The following is a 23,919-nucleotide window of genomic DNA, read 5'->3' on the forward strand; positions in this document are numbered from 1 at the left end:
GGCGTTTTTGTTTCATCTTACATCTCTTAAGAAGAAAGTTGAAAAAAACAGTCTTACACCCCTGAAATAAGAGTGGCAACAGTAAGCTCAGACAACTTAGTCACAAAGAACACCAAATTAAATGCAAAACGAATAGAATACAATACTGAAGCCCAGTTGCTCATGACTTCGAGCTTCTAAATTGGATTCTTGGCTGTGTAGGAATGTATAGGCTCCAAGTGAAATTTTTCTTGGAATTTCAGCACTGATGACTTCTCAGGCACATTTGGAACCACTGCTGCCCAGTAAAGGGTGAGCTTACGCTACTACCTTTTGGACAATACAATACACTATGTCCCTCCTTTGCCCATCTGCCTATTTTCAAAGAGCTTGTAGAATCTCTGAGACTGCTGTTCTGTCAAATATGCTTTGCTATGGACTACTGAGTTCAAAAAGTTTGGGGGGGGGAGGAAGGGGACATACAGAGAGATAGATAGTAAGATACATACTCAAAGAGGAGGAGGTAATAGACTTTATCTCAGAAAACCAGGCTAAAACCAGCATCATGAGATTTCTCTTTCTATGGATGGAATAGTGAATTCAGTTGTAAGAGCTGTATGAACCACGATGCATTTCAAAATCTTTTTGAATAGAAATATTTGAGATTTCCAATAGAAATGTTATGATAAACACTGAAGCCAGGGAAATTTTGCTGTAAAATTTTCCAAAGTTTTGTCTCTAGTTAGTTTATAATATTGTGTATATGGAGTTATGCAGTTTTACAATAGGACAATAATAACATAGACTTTATCACAACGGACTTGTCAGAAAATGACAGGACATAAGAAGACTGTCATGATATAATCTTATGTTTTAAATCAGTAGCTGATTTCAATTGTTATATCACATCTCTGTTTGTTAGTAGTAGTGATGTATAATACACATTTATATGATTATGACCAAAATGAAAAACACAGCTTGACTTCTAAAAGACGAAATGCTCCATCACTAAAAAAAGACAAAAAGGTCATAATAGTTTTAAAATGGTATTAAAAGAATTATGTATGACATAATATCATCTTATGAGGTCACTGGAAATTATTACTTTCACGTATAACCCAATCTGCTGCTGGTAGACTATAAAATACTGTAAGACTGACACATACATTAAGCAAAAAAGCCCCTAAGTTAAATCTTTAAAAGTTTCTAAGTTAAAAAGTCATCTGATGGCTTTTTTTTTTTTTTTTTACAAAATATAAAATAGTCATTTAATATATTTTTCCTAAAGTTGTTACAATTTCATAAAACTTCTAATTTAAAGAAAGCCTTCTTTTTCCAGCCAAAAACTATTTCATTTAACATTTTCTAAACAGTGCTACCCAGCAGCAACTCTTATGCATGCCTTTTAGTTCCTTCTTTAAAAATATGAAGGGTCAATAAGAACTATTTGAACACTACTTTGTGTAACGGACTGTGTTTATGTTAAAGCTCTAAAGAGAACTGCTCTGTTCTATTCAGCCGTATCAACAAAATGTATGCTTAGAAAGCTTACGCTGAGTATAGCCGGAGTATAGCTGGATGTGAAAGACAATGCGCACATAAGTACAAGAAAATTGGGCAGGCCATTATCTGTCCTGCAGCACTGAAATTGTTTATATCAGAGAAGAAATACAGCTCTAAAATCTAAGTCGGTATTTACAGGTACACTGAAGGATACAGCCATCTGGACGATGGATGTATGAAATACTTTATCTGTATTTGAATGTGAGCTCCCAGTAACAGAAAAGAATGTAAAGATGAAATAAGAACCCTAAACATAGACTTTTGATCAGTTGCTAGTACCACTGTTTTTTTTTTAAAAAAAAAAATTTTTATATGCTTTGAAGGCAAAAAAAAAAAAAAAAAAAAAATCCAACTCACCACAGTCATACTGTATTAGGACTACCTCTGAAGGTGAGTATATGCTCTCAACCTGAGACACAAGAATTTTCCTCCCTGATTAAACAAACTCAGTTAGCTATTAACTATTATAATATCAATATTGATATTATTCCTATGGCTATTATAATATCAATATTGATATTATTCCTATGGCTATTAACTGCCATAAAACTATCCCATCCATTTACAATTATGCCATGGACTTCTATGGTGAAATTCAGCAGCATTTAAATTCCACTGTTCTTCTTTGGACACCATGAAGAATAGTGGTTTTGCTCAGTGGTTCTTTAGTCATCCACCAGTCACACATATCCCCTGGTTTCTGATGTGTAGATTGAGTAAAAGAGGAACAGATCCTTTTTGTATTTTGCCTTTCATACTGTTAAATACATTAATTAAATTTTACCTAATTAAATCTCTTTTTAGGTCAAAATTGTCAGAGAAAATTTTTGACTCCACTGAAACCAAGAGGAATATTGGTGCTTTTATCAACAAAACTGAAGTTTCACTCCAAAATCCTAAAGATTAATCAGTAATAAATTGATTCTTCCCCGGATTCTACAGTAGGATGCTCACCAGAACTGGAAAGAACAGTGCTCCCAACTGAGGTACATATTTTCTGACATGAAGCTAGACTTCCATTTGTGTAAGAGGCTCCCAATGCACTTACATCAGCTAATCATCATGTCCATATTCTCACTGTAATATTTTATGAACAATTGTCTATCTTCAAAGGGAACACTACTAACCTTGATACGCCCAGCACTAAGCTGTGGAGGCAAAGACCTAGATGCTGCTGTCACTCTGGCTCTTGCCTGTGCCAAGTTACCTGTTTAAAGAGAAAGAAACACACGCTGCAAAAATGGTTTTAAAAGCTTAGCAGGGAAAAATCTATATGGTGGGAAATCAGCTTGCACAACCCTAGCAAAAATAGCACCACCACCAAACACACTTCTTCCACACCCAGCTCATTACCAATTGTGCCTTGCAGAGCATTCAGTACTGGCATGACAGAGTGCAGTGTTGATTTAAAGGGAGGAAAAAGTCAGTGATAAGGTGGCATGTCACTGACCTTAGCTACTGAGCTGATGAAAAGGACGCCAGCACAAAGGCATACAGCTCAATCACCAGTAATCAATTTCTCTGTGACTTGCTCAGATTTAAGAGAGAAAAAAGAGAGCAGAATCTTGTTTCTATGAAATTGCGTGGATCCTGAAGTGTTTAAGACAGCATCTTAAGTTCACAAAGTAATGGAAGAGATGAGAAACTGATAAGACTGTATCTTTTTTGACCTTTTGACACATAGGCCTGCTTAATCCCAGATCTTCACGTCCCTTGGGCTTTTTAAAGACTGATTCAATTCTTCAGTCAAAAACATATTGTGTTTTTGAAAGACATCAYTGCCTTTTTTTAATGTACAGTATGATGTGTTCTAAACTTCTGCTTTATTTCCAGGAAGGCAGAGTCATCATAAAATAGCTTTTCAGAATAAAGGCTCACAGAATAGAGAGGAAGTGATACGGGACTGTGCATATGCAAGACACACTGTATATTTCAAAGTTTTAGCAAGTCTAGCACAAGATGTCCAAATGTTTTCTCTGGCTATATCTTCAGAGGCTAAACTGTGATTAATAGCATTGAAAGAACCCTTTGAAGCAGGATTGGTGACATCAAAGCCCTAATCCATGGGTGGCAGGATTTTTATAATGAGTGGGAAGCATTTTAACACATTTCAAAGGATTTACAGCATGAATAAACAATAGGCCTCTGCAGATGTACCACACACCTTTCAGAACCAGAACACATAAATAAGTGTCCATTTTAATTTAAATGTAAATAAAGTGTTAACACTTCTTTCAGATGCTAAGTGCCTTGTTTGCATCAACTCCAGTGTTTAGCTATTTGCTTTAGAGAAATCCAGCAACTCTGAACAGTCCTCAGAGTTTTGCTGAACTATATATTACGTAACTTTAAGACAGGCAAAACAAAAACCTGCTAGTTATGCTATAAGGGAGCAGAGCAAACAGGGTCTATGTAAGGCTGAAAAGATCTTTTGCTCTTAAGTCCCTCCTAACAAAGAAAATACCAATCTCCTGCAAACAGTCAGGGAGCTGGCACTCAGAAATACGGTGATGACATTTTTTGGAGCAATTCAGACATTCTGTATTCATTTTCAAAACATTCCTCTTTTAAGTTACTGGCATTAGGCTTGACAGAATGCTGCAAAACTAGTACATTATTTCCAAACCAGGGTATGCTACCTCAGAGTCCAAATCACAGTGCAGAACACAAGGTATGTCCATGTTTTTGGAGACTGCTTTAGGAGATAGTGTTTAGGTTAATGAAAGCTGTAAATCTGTTTTGAAAAACTAGTATATAAAATATAAATATATAAGTATTTTATATAAACTTGTAAGTATTTACATAAATATTTTATATATTTATAAATATTTTCATATTTATATTTTGTGTGTGTGTGTGTGTGGTATATACAGGTATGTACGTCTAAGGTTAAAATGGGGCTTTCAATGAGCAAGTAATTGACAAATTTATTTTTCTCTTAGGTGTACTTCTGATATTTTTGTATGTTAGAGATTGCTTCTTTGTGTCTTTTTCAGCTAAAAGAGGGCTGAAAGCATGGTGAGGTTATTTTTGGCTAGCCTTCAGATTAGCAATTCAAGTCTTCTTTAGGCTTGAAAGAACTCATGACACAATACAGGGTAAAATCAGGGAGTTTGGAAAAGAAACAAAATTGAATCAAAGTGTTTAAAATTGCTTAGATTTTGCCTCTTTCCATGATAAATTACAAAACTCCAATAACCAAGCAGTATTTAGAAAGATAATACAATTGGTTAAGGTTCACCATACTTGCACCTGGCACTAGGTTTCAAGGCTTCACAATTAATATCTCTGAGGCCTTCTTAGGTTCCTCAAGCAAAATAAAACTAAATATTTCTGATCTGGCAAAATAAGAAAATAAATACATCTTTTTATTAATCAAAAAAAAAAATTATTTTCATACACCAGAAGAAAACCCCAAAGTGGTCAGTTCCTATAAAAAAAGAATTCCAGTGATAGGGCACTTTCCATCTGAGAACAGCTTTGGGTATCTTTCTTGTTTTTTGCTCTAAGGAAGAAGATTTTCTGGAATGGAGAGTTCCTGATTTTCTTACTGTTACTTAGAAGCCTTTCCCTGGGGTCCCGATATGAACATACTTTTTATTGGGTATTTCAGTTTGGTATTTGCCAATTAGACTGTTAAGCCAATTCAGAGCAATAGCGCGCAATATACCTAAACGTGAAGCCTGTATGTGAAGTCTAACACAAACGATGAATCTCTTGTCTGACAGACACTTCTACATTTAAAAGATGTTTGATTGACTGTTTTGGAATAAATACAGTAGAGCCGGTGCTCATTCGCCGCTTAAGACTGCATTCATTTGCATTCTTTTYCAATAGGTCTGGAAGTGCTAGATGCTCACTATGTCTCCTCATACTATCTGCCTTAACCTGGGCATTAATATGCCTTTCCACAATACTGTATTATCTGATGATTATTACCCATGTATTTACCATATACTATGCCCAATATGCATCTTCCTGCCTAAATATAGTATGGTCAAAGGAGGAAACTGCTTAACCGAACATGACTACAATTTACTACACAGGAAAGCAAAATTACATTCATGAACAATGATCTGCTGTCTCTTTTACACTACTGATTTTATTTTTCTTATTGGCAAAAACAGAGATTAAACAAAGAATAAAAGCACTTTTTCATTATGGATTCTTATCAGTTCTTATTTCATACATCAAATGAACTCCTCTGCTATTGCTACCTAGTGAATTGTAGCTCCAGTCAGAAAGCACAGAAAGATTTTATTAGGGTTTTCTTTTCCAGTTCAAACACAAAATGATTCTTATATAAAAGTTAGTAAATTACTCATCTCAAGGAGTTCATTTTTTCAGGAAAATAACTACCTAACTGTAACATGTCTAAGCCATTAAGATTAACAAACAGAACAAATGTGCTTTGAAAATCAGTCTGTATAATAAGCAATGTTTCACCTGAGTTAGCATGGTGTTTATTCCGTAGTCAGTAAACATTTGGAGTACTTGTCCCTGTATTCGATTTTCATTTACAAGGTCATTTACTACTTTACACACTAAAAATAATTAAACGTTATTCCACTTTGTGAAGAACATCAATATTTGAAGAACAAATGTTTTTAGATAATATCACAGCCAGTTAAAACTGCCAGGGTTCCTTGAAAGGTTAAACTGGTTAAAGGTTAAAAGATCACACTGTGCCTTTTAGAATTCTAGCTTTACGCATATTAAATGTCAACATCTCAGGAACAACACAGGTGACACACAGGCAGAGTTAAATAAAATACAACCTGTACTAAATTCAACCCTGTAAATTGGTCAAATCTAGTGATTTGAAAACCATCAAAACCTTCTGAGTTTTCTGGCAAAGCAATTCATAAGGGAGCAGACAGAAGCTAATGGTTAAAATAAGGGCTAATCTTTCAAACACGTAYGTGTTTAACTTCACTCACCTGCATGTCCTTTTCAGTTCAATGGACTACTCATCGGAWAAATTCAGGCTCCTACCTATGTGTCTGCAGGATTGGGAACTAAAGTCTCTGGGCTGATTTGTGTCACTGGGGAAGTCCATCAGGGTCACTGTATCTCTTTTTTCTTTGTAATAAAGAAATAGTAATAATGTAATAAAGCTAGGAATGCTATTAATGTGTTGATAAGTTTCCGTTATTAATTTTTCTTAAATGCCCTGAGAGCTTCTGACAGAAAAAGTAGCATTGCCAAAGTCTATGCAGTCACTCGCTCAGCTCACTGTGCCCATGCACAGCAAATTTCCTTTTGTCATGAAGCTCTATAGAGGTCTCACGCCTCTGCAAACATATTCTTCATTGATGCCTCATTCCAGGCAAAAAAGAGAAAATTACCAGATGAGAAAGGCGAGAAAGAGAGTACTATCAAAGTACAATACCTCTTCTATCATGCAAAACCAACCAGGAGAGGCTCTGAAAGTATTTGAAGTATTTTCACAGCACAGAAATAGAAATAGTATGTCCTTTTTTTCAGGTTGGTTTTTGGAAGTATTCTCTAGATCTCAGAAAGGAGAAGTCAACATTCCTGGCTTCTAACTTGCAGCCCTGGCACTCTTATTGTGTGATCTGGCTGAATTAAGGATTTGGCCAGCTGTTGACTTTCCACACTAACTATGGAAAGTTCACTCTCTGGCTGGAGGTTCTGGTATTACTTAAGGTTTCTCGGCATGTCATTGTTCTTAGGTGATGGGTTCTGTAAGCACTATCAAGTAAAAATTAGTAATATTAGCACCATAATATTTTTTAATGTCTGCAACAGATCACTACTCCTCCCTCCCAAAATAAGAACATGCCAGGTAGGAACTACATTATGCTTTGATATAACATTTAATTTGTGAAGTTCAATTGACCTGCAGAGGAAAAGCCTAATGACAATGTCACCTTCCTGTACAAGCTGTATGAGGGATATTACTATTATATAGAGGGCACAGTACAAGCTCTTTCCTTGTCCTCATATATTTTATTAATTTCTTTCAGGCTCAGATACTCAGGGGTTACTTGAAATACCATGTAGATATAATATATATCAGTATAATATGGTCAGGAATGTTACAATACATTCATATTTCATTGACACTACTAATCACAGCTAACCACTTGCATTCCAGAAGAGGTAGCATCAGACAATGTCTTTGACATACACAGATTCTTCTCTGTCTTTCCTTTCAGTACATTTTATGTAGCCTAAGGAAGTCGACTGCTTATCTACATAATGCATTTTCATCTTCTGCTACTGTAAGACTAGGCTTTTCTTAGCTTGACTATAAATGAATACATGTAATTTTTTATTGAGTACTAATTTGAATCTGGTCACTGACTATCAAAACTCTTTTGAGTCACTAAATTCATTTAAGCTAATCTGGTGCAATAAAAAGCTAAGAATCCAATTTTCTCATAAATTACATATTTTACACAAGAATATATTTATAAAATATTATCTGTAGAATATAGCTATCAATACATACACACTTGACCTGCTGCATCCAAAATTATTCTGAAAAGAGGAAAAAATTATTTCCTAATCAGAACAAGAAAATGAGAAAAGAGAAATAGTATTTCCAAAATCATGTCCGCATTACAAAACAGAATCTAATAACCATGAAAACCTAGTAATAGTGAGGCCCATCTGAGAATAACCTAATTATGAGCAATCACCTCAGGAGGAAAAAARATGCACTTTTTTGACTCAGGTTATCCAAAAGGAAAAGTCTGTGCCATTCTGAATCGACAATTTCTGATCTTGATTCTCAATTAGACTAAAGGTTTCTTTAGTYTTACTGGTAGCATTCAGCAGGCACAGATTATATGTACAGTTTCTGAAAAGCTGCTAGACTGGGAGAAAAGAACCTGAATGTAAATTCAGTGCTGCGTTCTCTCCTATGGCACACTGCACACATTGCAGACACTTCATTGGTCACTTCCCACATTATCACGACACACGACGTGAAGGAAGAGGCTAAACGGTCCTGGAAAAGACAGCAGCAAAGAGGGAGTGGATTGCGTGCTGGAGAAACTGTTTATCTGGTTACAGTGAGGTGGGCATAGGTTGGGCACTTCTTTCCAAACGCTACATTAATGATAGAAGTGATCACCTGAATATACCAATACAGCTAAGAGCTTACTTTCCAAGGCTGCAACTAGACAAAACTGAAAGAATGGAAGTTGGCTGGAAAGAAACAATTAGGAGATACAGTGTAAACAATGTTGAAGTCTTCTACAGCCTGATACCCAACATTTTCTTTAGCCAGATCTCTTCAGTTTCTCAGCTGCAGCATTACAGAACAAAGTAGCTCAGCTTTTTATCATTTATACACTGCCAGGAGCCATTGGCCATTTCTTTCAGATATGGGCCGTAACAACTTCCATCCACATGTTCAGCAACGTAAGATTTGATGCTGTTGTAYGCAGTGTACACAGGGCACCAAACCTCAAGATACCTGGGGAACAGCAGACAGTCCAAAACGCAGCAGTCTACTTGGTCAGCAAACTTCCTCACCACCAACAGGAGACTGACCATCGCCACAGGAGACTGTGCTGGTTTCTGTGCCTGAGATTAGAAGGAACTATGGAAACACATTTTCTGTGAAGACTCATTGTGAAGAATTCTCAGTTAATTTTCCCCATTAGCCAGAAAAAATCCTTTATTTCAAATGACCCCTATTCAGGACACACAACAAAGCTATTTCTTCTTCTAGAGGCATCTGGAGAAAGAAGTTGAGTATTAAAGTTTGGAATAACAGGCAGTAAAAGGRGAAGGAATCTTGTCAGTCACTTGGTTTAGAAACAGCTGGTTCTCCTGAGCTGTGCTATTCCATGTCAAAGTTTGTCTCTGAGGCACTTTTTTATACATCACAGATTTTTAAAACTTTCATCAAAAAAAACCCTAAAGGTTAAACTGAGGCCAAAATAATTGTCTAAAACAATAGTGAATAAACAGGAAACCCAGAATCACAAATCACGAACTACGATTTCCAGCCCATTCTTTGTATTACCAGAGCACACTCCTTCCTCACACAATATACGTTATAACACATTTTATGGTATATATTGCATTATTTCGGATCTGCTGCTGAAGCTGCTCCATACATGGAGCTCCCTTTGAAGCTGCGAGAACTCTGAAGTCAGTGTTATTGAAACACTACACCTCTACTCGCTACGTGCAATACTATGGTAGTTACAAGGATCATACTTTTCAGTGTTCTGATGTATTCAACTCTGTGGTTACATGTTCCAATTGATAAAGAATATATGGAAATGCTGTAAACCATAGGGTCTTAATACAATTCTGGCTTATACTAATTTCTTCAGGCACTTCCCCAAGTAATGGATSACCTATGCGGGGCAATCTGTTTAGAAATTACAAGAATCTACACTTCACCTTTCCTTTAAGACTCCAAAATCAAAAGAATACCAACAATGGACAGCAGCAGTCATGAAAGACTGCTAACACTAACACTGTCTTGGCCCAATTAATGTAGAGCCTATGTAACTTAATAAAGGATCCTGGAACAGAAACCACATAGCCATATAACCGGAATTATCAATATTTAAATTCAGAATTTGAAAAATGTTTCRTTTTGATAACAGTAAAACTTAGAATACATTAAAAAGTTCCAGGTATTACATACAATATTTCAGTTAACATTGAAGTTAAAATTAAAAAAAAATGTGTCCATGAAATATATTGTTTAAAATGATATTATAGTCTTAAAAGCATTTTTGTCAAAAATTTTCCAACTAGCTTTGTTAAAAAGTGTCAACTGCACATGAAAATATTTCGATGGACAGATTGACTTGAACAGACTTCTAAAAATGTTCTGAGGATTAAAGTGTTCAATACATGTTAACTAATACTCATAGCATATTGCACATAATACCCTAAATTAACTGATGGAAAATGAACTATAAGGACATCTACCTTTAAGCAGAGCAGGATTCCATTTGACTTCACAAGTTCAAAAAATCAGGCATGCATTTGGAACAGGAATATATCTGGATACATTCTTGAAACAGGCAGAACAAAGTCAATTGTAGAAAAATCTGTGTATATACAGAGCTACAACTGGATTCCAGGTAAAGAATTAGCATAGAATTTTCTGTGGGGCAGCAGAGAGCCTGATCTAGACTCTACTAAAGTCAATGCAAGATTCCCTATGAATTCAGTGGTAAAGATTCAGGTATAAAATGCACTGAAAGCACAGAGAATAAAATGGGGTAAAGTTTTCTCTGATTTCAGTATGACTACCCATCTTCTCATTGTGGTAAGATTCCAAGCTAGATAAAGTAAAAATATAGTCCAGAAAAGGCTCTTACATTTCAACAGAAGAGCTGTCTTTCAGAAGTCTTAACTTACAATGAAACATGACTATAACTTACAATGAAACATGACTACAGAACTTTATGAAAGTACCAGGCCTCCCACTTTCAAAATGTAAGCATTAATAGTGTTAACTGCTTATTCTTATTTAATCAGGTCTCACAGGTTTCTCAACTGAATGTTTGTTCCTTTGTTTCTCAGCACTTCCACATAGTAACTTAACAAAAATAGCACAATATCAAGCATTTTTGTGATACTTCAACACATTATGCTGATTTGTATGTATGTGTATCCCTACACTTAATGAAACAAATTCCCATTCATATACATATTCACAAATACATATCTGTCTTTGACACATGCTATGACCTATTGTTTAGGCAGTTCAGTTGTAAGTGCTCATAAATCAAGCTAAGTCAGGGCAGAATAAGTTAAATTATCACACAGAGTTAAATAGTAAGAAGGAAGATGATGCCGGTGTAGAAAAGCACTGACTTYTGCAGTTTGCTGTAGGGTGAAGAAGAAAAGAAAATGGACTGCGCTAAAACAAGCGACAAAATCRAAGAAAAAAAGTGCCCTTGGAATATGAAATGCAGGCAGAAACAAACAGACAAAATCCAGCACATATTCAAAAGTTACTTTTCCACCAACCACATGATCTCTTGGAAACACCTAACCCCTAATTTGACTATTTTGAAATCTTGGAAAACATAAGCACCTTCTTTGTAAGGAACACATCCACAAAACATTATGGATGTTCAGGTTATCACATTTATCTGCTCTACAAACTCACTGGCAAATTTTAAAATAACTAATGGCTCCTCCAGGATCTGATCATGTGAGATGCTGAATACCTCCTATGATGTGCTGAGCATCTTTGACCCACTTTGACCTCATAGTACATTCAGCCTGATGAAACTAGCTAGTAAATTACTCGTTAAAACAATTAGTGTTCACTAAATATTTCTCTATTTAAAATTTGTACATGCTGCACACTGAGAGTCAACATTCTATTAGTTATTAAAAACAGTAATATGTTCTATATAATGTATCTGCTGCTTTCTCAATATCAACACATTTTAAATTTATTTTCAATGAAGTGTTAAGATTAATCATTGTTCACTAGTGTGAGATAATGCTCATTGAAGAACTAAGAAATTATGTTAGAAGCATGAAAACTGAAAAGCTATCATCTGCTCTCTTCTGAAAAGAAAAACTATTCTCAAAATTTGATCTGCAGGAAYGGCCTATTATGAATCACATCACTAAAACCATTAAGATCTGTAATTAAATGTATTCACTTGCACTTTTTGAGGGGAGTTCAATTTGCAAGCACTTGGAGACAAAAGCTACACCATTTGCCCATTTTCAATACAGTTTAATCTGCAGAGATGCATAATAAAAACAATGGACTTCTGCTTGAGTAACACCCTTTAYTGAACATAAGCATGATAATTCTAACTTGACCCTTCTCAGCTGTTGTGGCCTTTGTGCTTACTACCACGTGCAATTCCAGAGATTCACTGTCACTCTTTATTTATAGGAGTTAATTGAGGAGCTACAGAGTTAATCTCAACAGCAAATATTTGTTATGTTTTAGCTTCGATTTGACAGATGATTCTGTTTCTAGATGAGCTCCATTTTAACGGCCATTTTAGGGCATTCTGGATCCTACTTTTAGCAAACTTTGTGAGTATGTGTACTCTATTTGCCCCATGAAAAAAAAACGTAGGATACCGAACTGTAAAGTGCTAAACTGAAAAATGAAATAAAATGTAATTAAACACCCTACCACTCAAAATCAGGTAAGCTACATTTAGTTTAGTTTACTGATGCCCCACATCTGCAATCCAAAAAAGTTCACAATTGTTACATTGCACAGCTGTGGTTTAAAGCCTCTCTTTGCACACAACACACTGGCAGCAAAGCAAAAACAATTAATTTTTATATGTTTCTAACATATGGGCCAGTTACATGTAGGAAAACCTCTATGTTTTGAGAGAAAATATTTAGCTTCCATCATTTGACCCAAATTCTTACAAAATGTAAATTCTGATTCATCTTTAAGTAGAGAGCTTATAATTACAACGGTTTGTTTCTAATTCGTTTGATATAGAGTACATGTAGTTATCTTTTAGAAAATATGTAACACAAAAGTACATATAAATCATTATCATACAAAATCATTATAAAATGATTTTATTGTAGGATAAATTAGTAAAATCTGAGGTGTATTTGAGTCTTTTACTCTATTGTGATCTGTGTAATTAAAAGAAAAAGTCAGTTAAGTTTAAATGGAAGCGTACTTTATTTCAGTGAATAAGTACAAAAAGCTGAAAGACCTATTCTGCCAATACTTATCACTAGAGAAAGTGCTTGTGCACAGTAACTAACACAACAGATAAAATAATGATTCCTCTGAAAACAATGGCAAAACACCTACAGATTTTAATGGGTCACAATTTCACTCTATGCCCAGTAGTATCAGCTTGCAGGACTTAAATGCAAAAAAAAATCATTTGTTTCCCTCTGTTTCTGATTCTTCATGAGGTACCATTTCCTATCAAACTTACAGATAAATTAATATTGAAATAGTACTCATTATAGTGGGAAATTGCCAAGGATCAGTGAAAAATAATTTAAATGATTCTGCAAAAGGTCCTAGTTACTGTATTCTTTAGCATCCATAAAGAAAACCTTGAACATTTCTTCTTCACATTTTTTCTCAGCACATGGTTGGTTTGGGATTTTTTGGGTTTTTTTTGTCTGAGGCTGTAAGTATGGCTGGGGACCCAATGGCACTAGGTTAGTACAAAGAAAGCAGACTAAAAATGGATGGGAAATAATCTTTAGGCACACTGATTATAGTTCATTTGCTTTAGAAAAATATCTATTTTCTTCATACTTTGGACAAAAATTTCCCTTATTAAAGTATTACCATCCTAATTCTCCAATGAAGGCTGCAAAAACTTCCAYCTCAGTTCTAACTGATAGATTATGCTGAAACATCAAGGTGACATCGACAAGGAGTATTTATTAGCAATAGGTTATCCTATCATTCTGCAGTGGGTGATATACTGATACCATGTCATTCTGAATATGTGAACAATGCCAACTGGTACCAAATTTATTAGACGTTACATTCATTGCTCAGCTCTGTACTATTCTACGTGGCCAAGTCCAGCACAAGCCCAGATCCAACAGATCCTTGGAGTCAGGGCAGCAATGCTTGTGCAGCCTCCCTGCTCTGGCGGTAGGGGACTGCAGGAGTCTCCTTTTCCTCCCTCCAAGTGGCAACTCTCCGTGCTCTCCGCAGCAAGGATCTAGGGCTGAGCAGAGTGGTCGTGACATAAGCTCTAAGGGTCTGTGAGTCTTAGAAAGGGAAAGAGTTTGCAGAGATTGTTTTGCTAGAGTAGAGGAACATGTTGTGCTGCAGCTTCTTCCAGAAGGTGAAAGCCCTCTGGCACACCTCCCTTTTTCCCCCCATCAGGATCCAGCAGAGGAGCATAAGGTAAAAGAGAGGAAAAGAGAAGAAAGAGATACAGTCTTGAAAAAGACTGTTTCCTTGCCCAAGAGGTCTACCGGTACCACTATTGAGTGGCGATACTGCAAAATTTCTTGAGTATCAGGACAGTAAGTCAAATAGTCTCACTGATCCCACAAGTTAATGTATCAAGGTTTTCCCTTACAAGAATCTTTTCAGTTAAGACCACTTCTTTTACAAGGGGACTCTGTTTCCTAGATCACACAATCCCTTTGTCTGTGATGCGTTAGCTGTGACAGTGATGCACCAAAACCACAAACAGGAATGTATTAGATCTGATGGAAATGTGTATATTCAACTAAAGTAGTGGCAGCTTGGGCCTTTTCTTTTAAAAAAAAAAAAAAAATTAGTATATCCTATTTCTCTCTTGTATTTGGAGCAAAAATTTCAGAATATAAAGAATTCTCATCATGAAAAGCTGTGTCTGTAGAACAAGTGACAAGTATGGAAGAAGTAGGTTAAACCAGAATGTGTTTATTCAATTTTGAGGTTAAAGGTCCCTAGAAAGTGCAAACAGACTCCAAAATGTGCTGAAGGTGCCCAAGTTTCCACTGAAAGAAGATGCTCAATCCTTTACTCCCTACCAAATGAGTATGTTTGGTTTTAGTTCTGGTGTCTTGTATCAGTAATTGTGCACTCTTTTAATCATAAACTATTATTAYAAATGTGTATTTAATGTCCTGCTGATATTTTCTGACCCTTTAAACTACACAGTCTGCTACTGTGAAATAGAAGCATTTGTTAAGAGGGGATAAATACATTTGATAAATTACCAGGATTAATATGATCTTAAATTAGTAAAAGAATTTAGTTTTCTTAATATTTATTTTCTTGCTGCTGCTCAGTTTTTGACAGTGGAAGACTGTGTTATGACACTTATATAAACATACTTCAAACAGAGAATCTTCTCAGGGTGGGAAAGGCATCTTTTTGTTCTTACTGGTATTTAAGAAATGCGTTTTCAGTAATTGTCAAACCCATGTTACTACTTTCAAATTCACTCTTGCTTCTGGGATAGCACCACCTAGTGACTATTACACATATTGGAGAGAGCTGCTTGGCGTAAGACATGTACGTTGCAAATTCCAGAGCTAGTTGTAAGCAGATGTAAGAATGTGCTGTCACTCATCTTCAAACAAAACACCAGAGATACTGGCAGAAGGCTCATTTAGAATCAGGATTACCTGGTGAGATGCAATAAGGCTTCCATGTAAATTATTAACTTTTGCGTCCGTCAGTAATCCACAAAAAGGTGAAGAAAATTATATCAAGATTATGAATTTTAACTTGTATTTTTTCTGGTTTGCTGTAGGAATGAAGCCCATGTTGAGCGAGGGGAAAAGTTCTAAGAGGCAAGGAGAGAGTGTGATGCCACATTTATGCAATCACTACTATTTTAAAGAAGTGCCTTTCTACAAAGTTAAGAGAATAGCATCATCTTTCTTCACTAAGCAGAGATAAAGGAGCACTGCCAGCTATACCTTCTGTTGTCAGCCAAATCTTTCATTTATCTTGCAAGCTGCCAAAAGTAAACCTGGCAACAATCTGATTTGAGAACACAGAGGCCCCAGCACAGGATGTGGGTGCCAATTATATTAGACAGCTGGAAAAAATCGAGCAAAAAAAATGAAGACTTTTTAAAAAAACAGAAATTACATGTGTGTTTTACGACTTTTTTATACACCATGCATAGGAGTATTTGCAAAATAATTTTTAACAGGATGTCCTGTACTGACTTGACAGAAAATATTGCTGTGGGTATTTCAGGAAGAGGTAAATGTTTTATAATGGGAGTCAGAACCCATTCAATCCATATAAATAGGAAACAAGTAAGGAATTTAAGATCCAAGGAAAAAGTGGAAACAGACCAATACCGCAACAAGAAGTATCCTCTTACTGAATCTTTTATACATCTCATGCAAAACACTCAGTTCACTGCTGCTGCCACCTCTAAAAAAATACATCTCTAACTATCTCTAAAAAACTCCAGAATCAGCTGAATATACATGGTTTGGTTGCCTTGTTTATCAGCAAATTAAAAATTAGTAATAAATTAAAAGCATGATCTTTATAATAATTGGGACTCGTAAGTGAGAGAGAGCACCTGATTTGCTTCATTTTGACAATAGCTTCAAGGTACAAAATCACTGACAGAGAGGCATATGGTGACACAGCCTTGAACATTTGACCAGATATAAGCTTTCTTTTCCCCCCGCCTAATACATCCAGCATGACTAAAAATCTCTTTTTCCAGTCAAACAAGGACTCAGATGACAGAAGTAAATATAAAAATTCTTTGTTCCCTCTTAGGCACAAAACAATCCTACTCCAGCTTCAACTATACCTTCCTCCCCACCTATGCGACTCATAGCTGAAATGCGAAGCTGATTCCTCATTTGCTCCTCACCTCTCAGGGACCCTCCTAAAGTATAATTTGGAGGATGGCAATCCAGAGTCTTCTAATTACAGGAAAAGAACAGGGACAGGTAACAGAAATCTCTCCTACGTAGAACACAGAGACAGTTTGCTCTCAGTTAAACATGTGCAGAAATGGCTGAGTTTCTCCAGATGTTCTTTTTCTACATAGGAGGGATTAAGGATAAAGCCAGAGACTGTGACTGGGTTACTGAGGATTCAGAAATCCTAGTCAGAGTCACTGTACAAGCACAGAATCAAATTAACAGCCCATATAAAGCCAGTCTACACACCACTACTCAATGCACGGACACTTATTTCTATCCAGGATATTTTGGAGAGAAATACAATGACCTCTTTTGCAAAGCCACTAGCAGCAATGATTACTCAACAGAATTCAGTCCAAGGTGTGTTTAACAGTTTGAATGCCTGACTGCATCACTTTGAAAGATATCCTTCATGCCCATTTCAACATTTTTTGCCCGTATAACATAGATTAGCATATGCATTTCCTGGATAGTACAAGACCGTAACATCAAACTATGATCGCATTACATTTTTCTATTTAAAATCAACAGTACTATCTTTTCATCGCAAAACTCCATCCACTAACAACTACAGAGCCACAAGGTAACTACTGGAAGTCTCTTTACTCACAGAAATAAATGTCATATCAGACCAAAAGAACTTTGCAATCTAATACAATCCATCCTATTTGGATTATTCCTGTTTATTACATCTTTTTCCTACCCTCTACAAAAAAGAAACTTTGAAAACACATGAAGTATTGGCAGACATTTTCTACATTTACATTTGTTGGCTTCTTGGCATGTATACTGTGGAACTATCACTTGCACAGGTTATTGCTACTTGGCAGCTTATCCATGGAGTAATCAAACTTCCTCCTACTGTTTTAGCCATGGGTATATGCACTTTCATGTAAGTCAACATCAACGAGCATTAACTCAACTGAAGTAATTAATTCCAGCAGATTAGGATGTTGTTTATAATTTGTAAGAAACTTTTTCACATATTGCATTGATGCATCTAAACAGATAGGTATTACCTACAAACTAACTTTATCTAAGTAAGACACATATGATATACCCTTCAAAAAGGAAAAGAAGGACTCAGGAAATTACAGGCCAGTCAGCCCCACCTCCATCCCTAAAAAGGTGTCCAAACAGCTCATCCTGGATGCCATCTCAAAGCATGTGGAGGAAAAGAAGATGATCAGGAGTAGTCAGCATGGATTCACCAAGGGGAAATCATGCTTCATCAGTCTGAGAGCCTTCTATGATAGCATAGACTGTCTGAGTAGATGAGAGGAGAGCAGTGGATGTTGTCTACCTTGACTTCAAGAATGCTTTCGACACTGTCTACCATAACATGTAAGCTCAGGAGGTGTGGGTTAGATGAGTGGACAGTGAGGTGGACTGAGAACTGGCTGAAAGGCAGAGCTCAGAGGGTTGTGATCAGTGGCACAGTCTAGTTGGAGGTCTACAGCTAATGGTGTCCACCAGGGGTCTGTACTGGGTCCCATTCTGTTCAACTTATTCATCAGTGACTTAGATGAAGGAACAGAGTGCCTCCTCAGAAAGCTTGCTGGTGATACAAAACTGGGAGGAGTGGCTGATACACCTGAGGGCTGTACTGCCATTCAGAGAGACCCCCACAGGTTGGAGAGATGGGCAGAGAGGAACCTCATGAAGTTCAACAAAGGCAAGCGGCAAAACGTCCTGCACATAGGGAAGAAAAACCCCATGCACCACGACAGGCTGGGGGCTGACCTGCTGGAAAGCAGCTCTGYGGAGAAGGACATGGGAGTCCTGGTGGACAACAAGTTGACCATAAGCCAGCAAGCTGCCCTGGTGGCTAAGAAGGCCAATCGTATCCTGGGGTGTACTAGGAAGAGCATTGCCAGTGGGTTGAGGGAGGGGATCCTGTTACTCTACTCAGCCCTGGTGAGGCCACATCTCGAGTATGTGTCCAGTGCTGGGCTCCCCAGTACAAGAGARACATGGAACTACTGGAAAGAGTCCGGCGTAGGACTACAAAGATGACTAGAGGACTGGAGCATTTGCCCTATAAGGAACGGCTGCAAGAGCTGGGCCTGTTTAGCCTGGAAAGGATAAGACCAAGAGGGGATCTTATCAATGCATATAAGTAACTAAATGGAGAGTGTGAAGAGGATGTGGCTGGACTCTTTTCAGTGGTGCCACGTGACAGGACAAGAAGCAATGGGCAGAAACTCAMACACAGGGAGCTCCATTTGAACATGGGGAAAACTTTTTTATTGTGAGAGTGACTGAACACTGGAACAGGTTGCCCAGAGAGGTTGTCGAGTCTCCTTCTCTGGAGATACTCAAAGCCTGTCTGGATGTGATCCTGTGCAACGTGCTCTGGGTGACCCTACTTGAGCAGGGGGGTTGGCCTAGATGATCTCTAGAGATCCCTTCCAACCTCAACCACTCTGTGAAGATTTATGAACTCTAAGATGCATGACACAAGAATCTATCAGCTGAGAACTGATCTCAGCAAAGGAATGGCAAACGGCAAAGGAAGAACCAACTCCCATATTTTCATCCTTCTCTGACAATAAGCTCTGGCCTTGCACATCAGAAAACCTCCCTTTCTCTGTAATGGAGGAAGGAATCTTGCCTTCTGGGTCTACTGGATTAAGAATTTTAGGGAATGAGATAGCTGAAGAGGCTGTAGTGTCAGCAGATTGTGCAAGGCTGTGCAAAAAATACCTGTTTTGGTTAATGGGCTGGAGAACAGCTGCTGAAGAAGTTTGTTCTCTGATGTTCGCAATACCACCACTATGTCAGCAGGAAGAGTGTCTCTGTTCTTCTCAAGGAATGCAGAAGCATCATATAATACCTAGGGTGAAAAACAGAATCAAACACAACATCAGAAAGGATCACCCCAAAGCCACCATTTTCTTTAAAGCATGAATAGTCAAGAYGACTGAGTAAACCAGTTAGTTTGGCTCTGACAAGCCAGGGAATTATTTGAGAAGGATTTCAAATTGTCTTCAGAATGCAAAATCTGAAGAAATGAACAGCATCTACATTCACAGCATGTCACTACACATCAGATTGGTTTAAATGGCTTAAGTTGAGTCATGTTGTATTATGGTGTGTTACATCAAACTATGGTGTGCATGATGCAATATAGAGAATCACACTAAAGATTAAATTGAGGGTTTACAGAAGTAAAAAATGATTCTCAGATAGTCATCATCTATTTATCGTCTGCAACAAATTTGGGATCTGCAAATAGACTTGTTGGAGAAATAGGAGCCAGTTTTATATCTAGGACACATTGAAGTATATTAAAATGATTTCACACTGCTTCCAAAATGATAGTAGGAAAAGAAAACATTCTTTGGATTCCCTCTTCCTCTCTGGTAGGCCACATCATTTTTGATTCTTTATTCTCTAAARCTTCAGTAGGCAAAATAGCTTTTTAAATTATTATCATATTTACCAGAAATGAATGTCTAGTTCTTTATAGGCATACAAGAATGCATTCATTTTGCTTAACCTTTTATTKTTTAAAAAATACAGTAATTTTTATATAGGTTTAATAAATACTAGCAATATTCCTCTCTAGCCTAATTTGCAAATATGACTTTTACACAGAAACTGAATGCTGTCCTGCAGTGGTGAACCAGCCAGCAGTGTTTTTATACCTCACCACTTGTGTAGCAAAGAATTTAGTAAACCTATGTAAAATTTTACAGCTACTCTTAACAAGTCAGAAAGCTGGACTAAATTTACTAGAACAGATCTTAAAATTCTGGAGTCTTAAAATAAGTCAGAGTTGAAACTTTATTCATAAATATCTAAAATGGCAATTTCATTTTAATTTTGTTTATAAACAGTGATTTGGACCTGAAATCACAAGCAGAACTCATTTTACATGAAACAACTGGACCCTAATTCCCCATACAAAATAATATGTGAATTGCTAAGAATAAAAGATGTGTGCTACAGAATTTGGGAAATTACTAGCTAGCAAAAAATTTCTCCCTTATTTCCAGTGTTCTCTATAGGAGCTTAAGTACTATTGGAGATACTATTTTATACTGCATATTTTTCACTATAACCTGATTTCGTTTACATACACATACACACACACACACACACACACACACAGAACTACTGTTGCACTCGGGTGAAGTTTACAGCCAATTATATTACAATTTTGTAACTTCTGGCTTCAGTGAGTTGCTCTTTTTTTAAAAAAGTTGTAATGTTGTTTCTGGATCAAATAAATTTCTTTCAGGATAAAAGGGGTTTACTTTTTACACAATTTATGGAAGAGCTGTAAGGATAAGTACTAAAATGGACTACTTTGCACAGAAAATTTTATCACAGATTCTACATTTCTATAAACCTTGTAATTTTTCTACTAAAATGTGGTAAAAATAACTTAAAGCAATCACTGTGGATAGAATGACCACACCAATGTTACTTGAATTAAATAAAAATCACATAACCTTACCTTTCCAGCATAGTGCTGAATACCAAATGACAATTCTACTCCTTTTGGTCTCCAGAAGTATTTGCATCGCAAATTATCTTCAAATTTATCTAGAAATTTGAGAAGTGATATTGATAAAAATGACAGTTTTTACAGTTACAGTTACAATGAATTACAAATTAAGTAAAATCTCCCTCCTAAATAGAGATAGTTTATAGTAATTCTGACTTCTTAAACATCAAACTTGGACATTATCAAATTGCTCAGTAACAGTTGTATGCCAGTTTCTCTGTGCTTTCTTCCAAGCTGCCTTTCATAAAACTTTTTTCAGAGTTTTATGTATGAAAAATTATCAAATAATAGCAGCCAATGAGGTGGTGTGGGAACTTCTTTTACTTTCCTATGAATTTGCTTATATGTTTTTTCTTCAATTATGTAGATTCAAAGATGCACACATATCTGACCAGTCTAAATGACAGCTTTTATTTCTGTTTTCCTCATCCTCCTTTCCCCATTCATCTAGCCTTGCACATCATGTTTTAAGTATATGTCAACATCTTCAGGTTGGCACTACCTCTAATTTGCCTTTGGGCTTCTACATAAAAAATGTCTTCTGTCCAAAGGGCTTTCTGTTTTCTGTGACATACCTCTAGAAAGCTGACAGAAAAAGAAACACTGCTTGTTAAGAAAACGGCCTTTTACACCCTATGATATTTTGCATGCTCTGTAAGATTTTGTAATGAAATTAGAGCTGATACATTGAAAGTCGTTATTTTATTTTATTTTATCTGAACAACCAACTGGAGGACTGAGGAAGGAATCAGTTGATAAAATTCTCTGTCATGTTATATAGGAGGTCAGATGAGATTATTAAAATGGTCTTTTCTAATGTTAGAATCCATTAGTTTTTTGTCTTAGTATTTTCTTTCTACTGGTGTTTAATCAAACTTCAGTATCCTTGTATTTAAAGCAAAGAGAATTAGTCTTGAATTTTTTATTTTTAATTAATGCTTCTCTCACACATCTGGAGTGGGCAAAATATCCCAGTTTGCYGTCATCTTGATGGCCCTTGGTGTTCATAAGACATCAGTAGTAAGACTGATCAGCACTGCAGCATGGAGAGTGCCTCCGTGAAAATATAAGTTCAATATTCAGTATTAGCTGATTTATAGGACCCACAGGCAGGCATACCACTTTAGTATACAAATGAGGATTGGAATGAAATCATAGCATTCATTTTATCTTTGACCTAAATTCAAGTTTCAACTCAACCCTGCAGAAGTAAAAAATATTGTATATGTATTATATGATTTAACATATGTTATTCCCTGCTGCACATTCCATTGAAGGAACTGGAACTATCTCTTACATAGCACAGGGAAAAATGCATCTCTAGTAAATAAAAACAGAATAACAGTTTAAAGGATGGCATGCACTGCACATTTTAAAGTTGACACCAAGATTTTTTTTATATATAAAACATGCATGAAGGGAGGGAAATATTCCACCAGATGGCACACCAGAAATAACACTTTTTATTTAGGATAAGATAATCTGGAGTGAAGTAGTATTTTCTAATTGGATAAATATGGGCCTAGGAGCCTGAGAGATCTAAATTTTACTCTCAAYGCTGATGCTAACTCACAAGGTGGTCCTGGACACAAGGTTTTTCTGTGTCTTTGCCTTCTCTTCAGTAAATGGGAATAAAAAACACTTGATGTACCTTGCATACAGGCGCACCACACAGGTTATTTTCTTAAAACACTGAGGAAACAATAAAACCCTTGACATCAGGTATTTAAAACAACTTTTACAATACAAAAACAGAAAACAAGGCATAGAAGAATGATGAAGCACAATGAAAAGTATTCTTAATATGCCAAGCAAACTGGCAAAGCCTTAATGGGATAACTGGGCTAGTAAAACTAACAAAAAGATGTCATTCCTCATTCTCAAAATATATTAGTCATTCCCATGGATTTTTGTTTGTTCATACCAACTAAAGTTAAGTCTGTGGCCTGAGGAAATCGACTCTCTTCATCTAGTAGAGAAAGGAGACCCACGGGCTTCTGGAGGAACATATCTAGAAGTGGGCGATTGTCCTCATACTCCACTGCAGTAGCATCAATTCCCTCATCTTCGTACTCCATCTACAAAGTTACCAGCACAGTTTTAAAACTGAAGCAGTAAGAGCAACAGCATCATTAGGAGATTCATGATACACAAGTTCTGCCCCAACCACATTACTTACAAAATCATAACAATTGCACTGAAAGATGTGGTCCTTATCTTGCATTAATATCACATACACATTTTATGGTTTATAATGTGGTCCTGAACACGTTCTACAGGTCAGGATTGATGATTCACACAGATTCATCAGAGTTGCATTTACCTGCTCAAGTGCAAAAATATGTTGATTGAAATAAAACTGGATCTGCTCATTAGCAATATTTATGCACAGCTGTTCAAACGAATTTCTTGTGAAGTTCTCAAATCCAAAAATATCTAGTATCCCAACATTCATCCCATTTTCAACACTGCTGCATAGAAAAGACAAACAATATTCATCATGGAGGACACCAAGGAAAAATCAA

The 23,919-nt window shown here is 36.4% G+C and overlaps 1 protein-coding gene across 3 annotated transcripts in view; it reads right to left on the reverse strand.

Moving 5' to 3' along the window:
• Positions 1 to 23,919, reverse strand: part of MYO3B (myosin IIIB) — a 227,727-nt gene that overhangs the window by 80,988 nt on the left and 122,820 nt on the right. For all 3 annotated transcript variants that reach the window (XM_085323242.1, XM_085323250.1, XM_085323256.1), the window contains 5 exons: positions 23,718 to 23,865; positions 23,319 to 23,472; positions 21,344 to 21,432; positions 19,585 to 19,714; positions 2,670 to 2,749 (listed from right to left, as the gene is read on the reverse strand). In XM_085323242.1, coding sequence (XP_085179368.1) covers positions 2,670 to 2,749; positions 19,585 to 19,714; positions 21,344 to 21,432; positions 23,319 to 23,472; positions 23,718 to 23,865 — 601 coding nt within the window. The remainder of the gene's footprint in view (positions 1 to 2,669; positions 2,750 to 19,584; positions 19,715 to 21,343; positions 21,433 to 23,318; positions 23,473 to 23,717; positions 23,866 to 23,919) is intronic.

Source organism: Rhea americana, unplaced genomic scaffold (assembly GCF_003343005.1).
Source record: "Rhea americana isolate MKP2758 unplaced genomic scaffold, rheAme1 scaffold_12, whole genome shotgun sequence".
NCBI lineage: Eukaryota > Metazoa > Chordata > Aves > Rheiformes > Rheidae > Rhea > Rhea americana.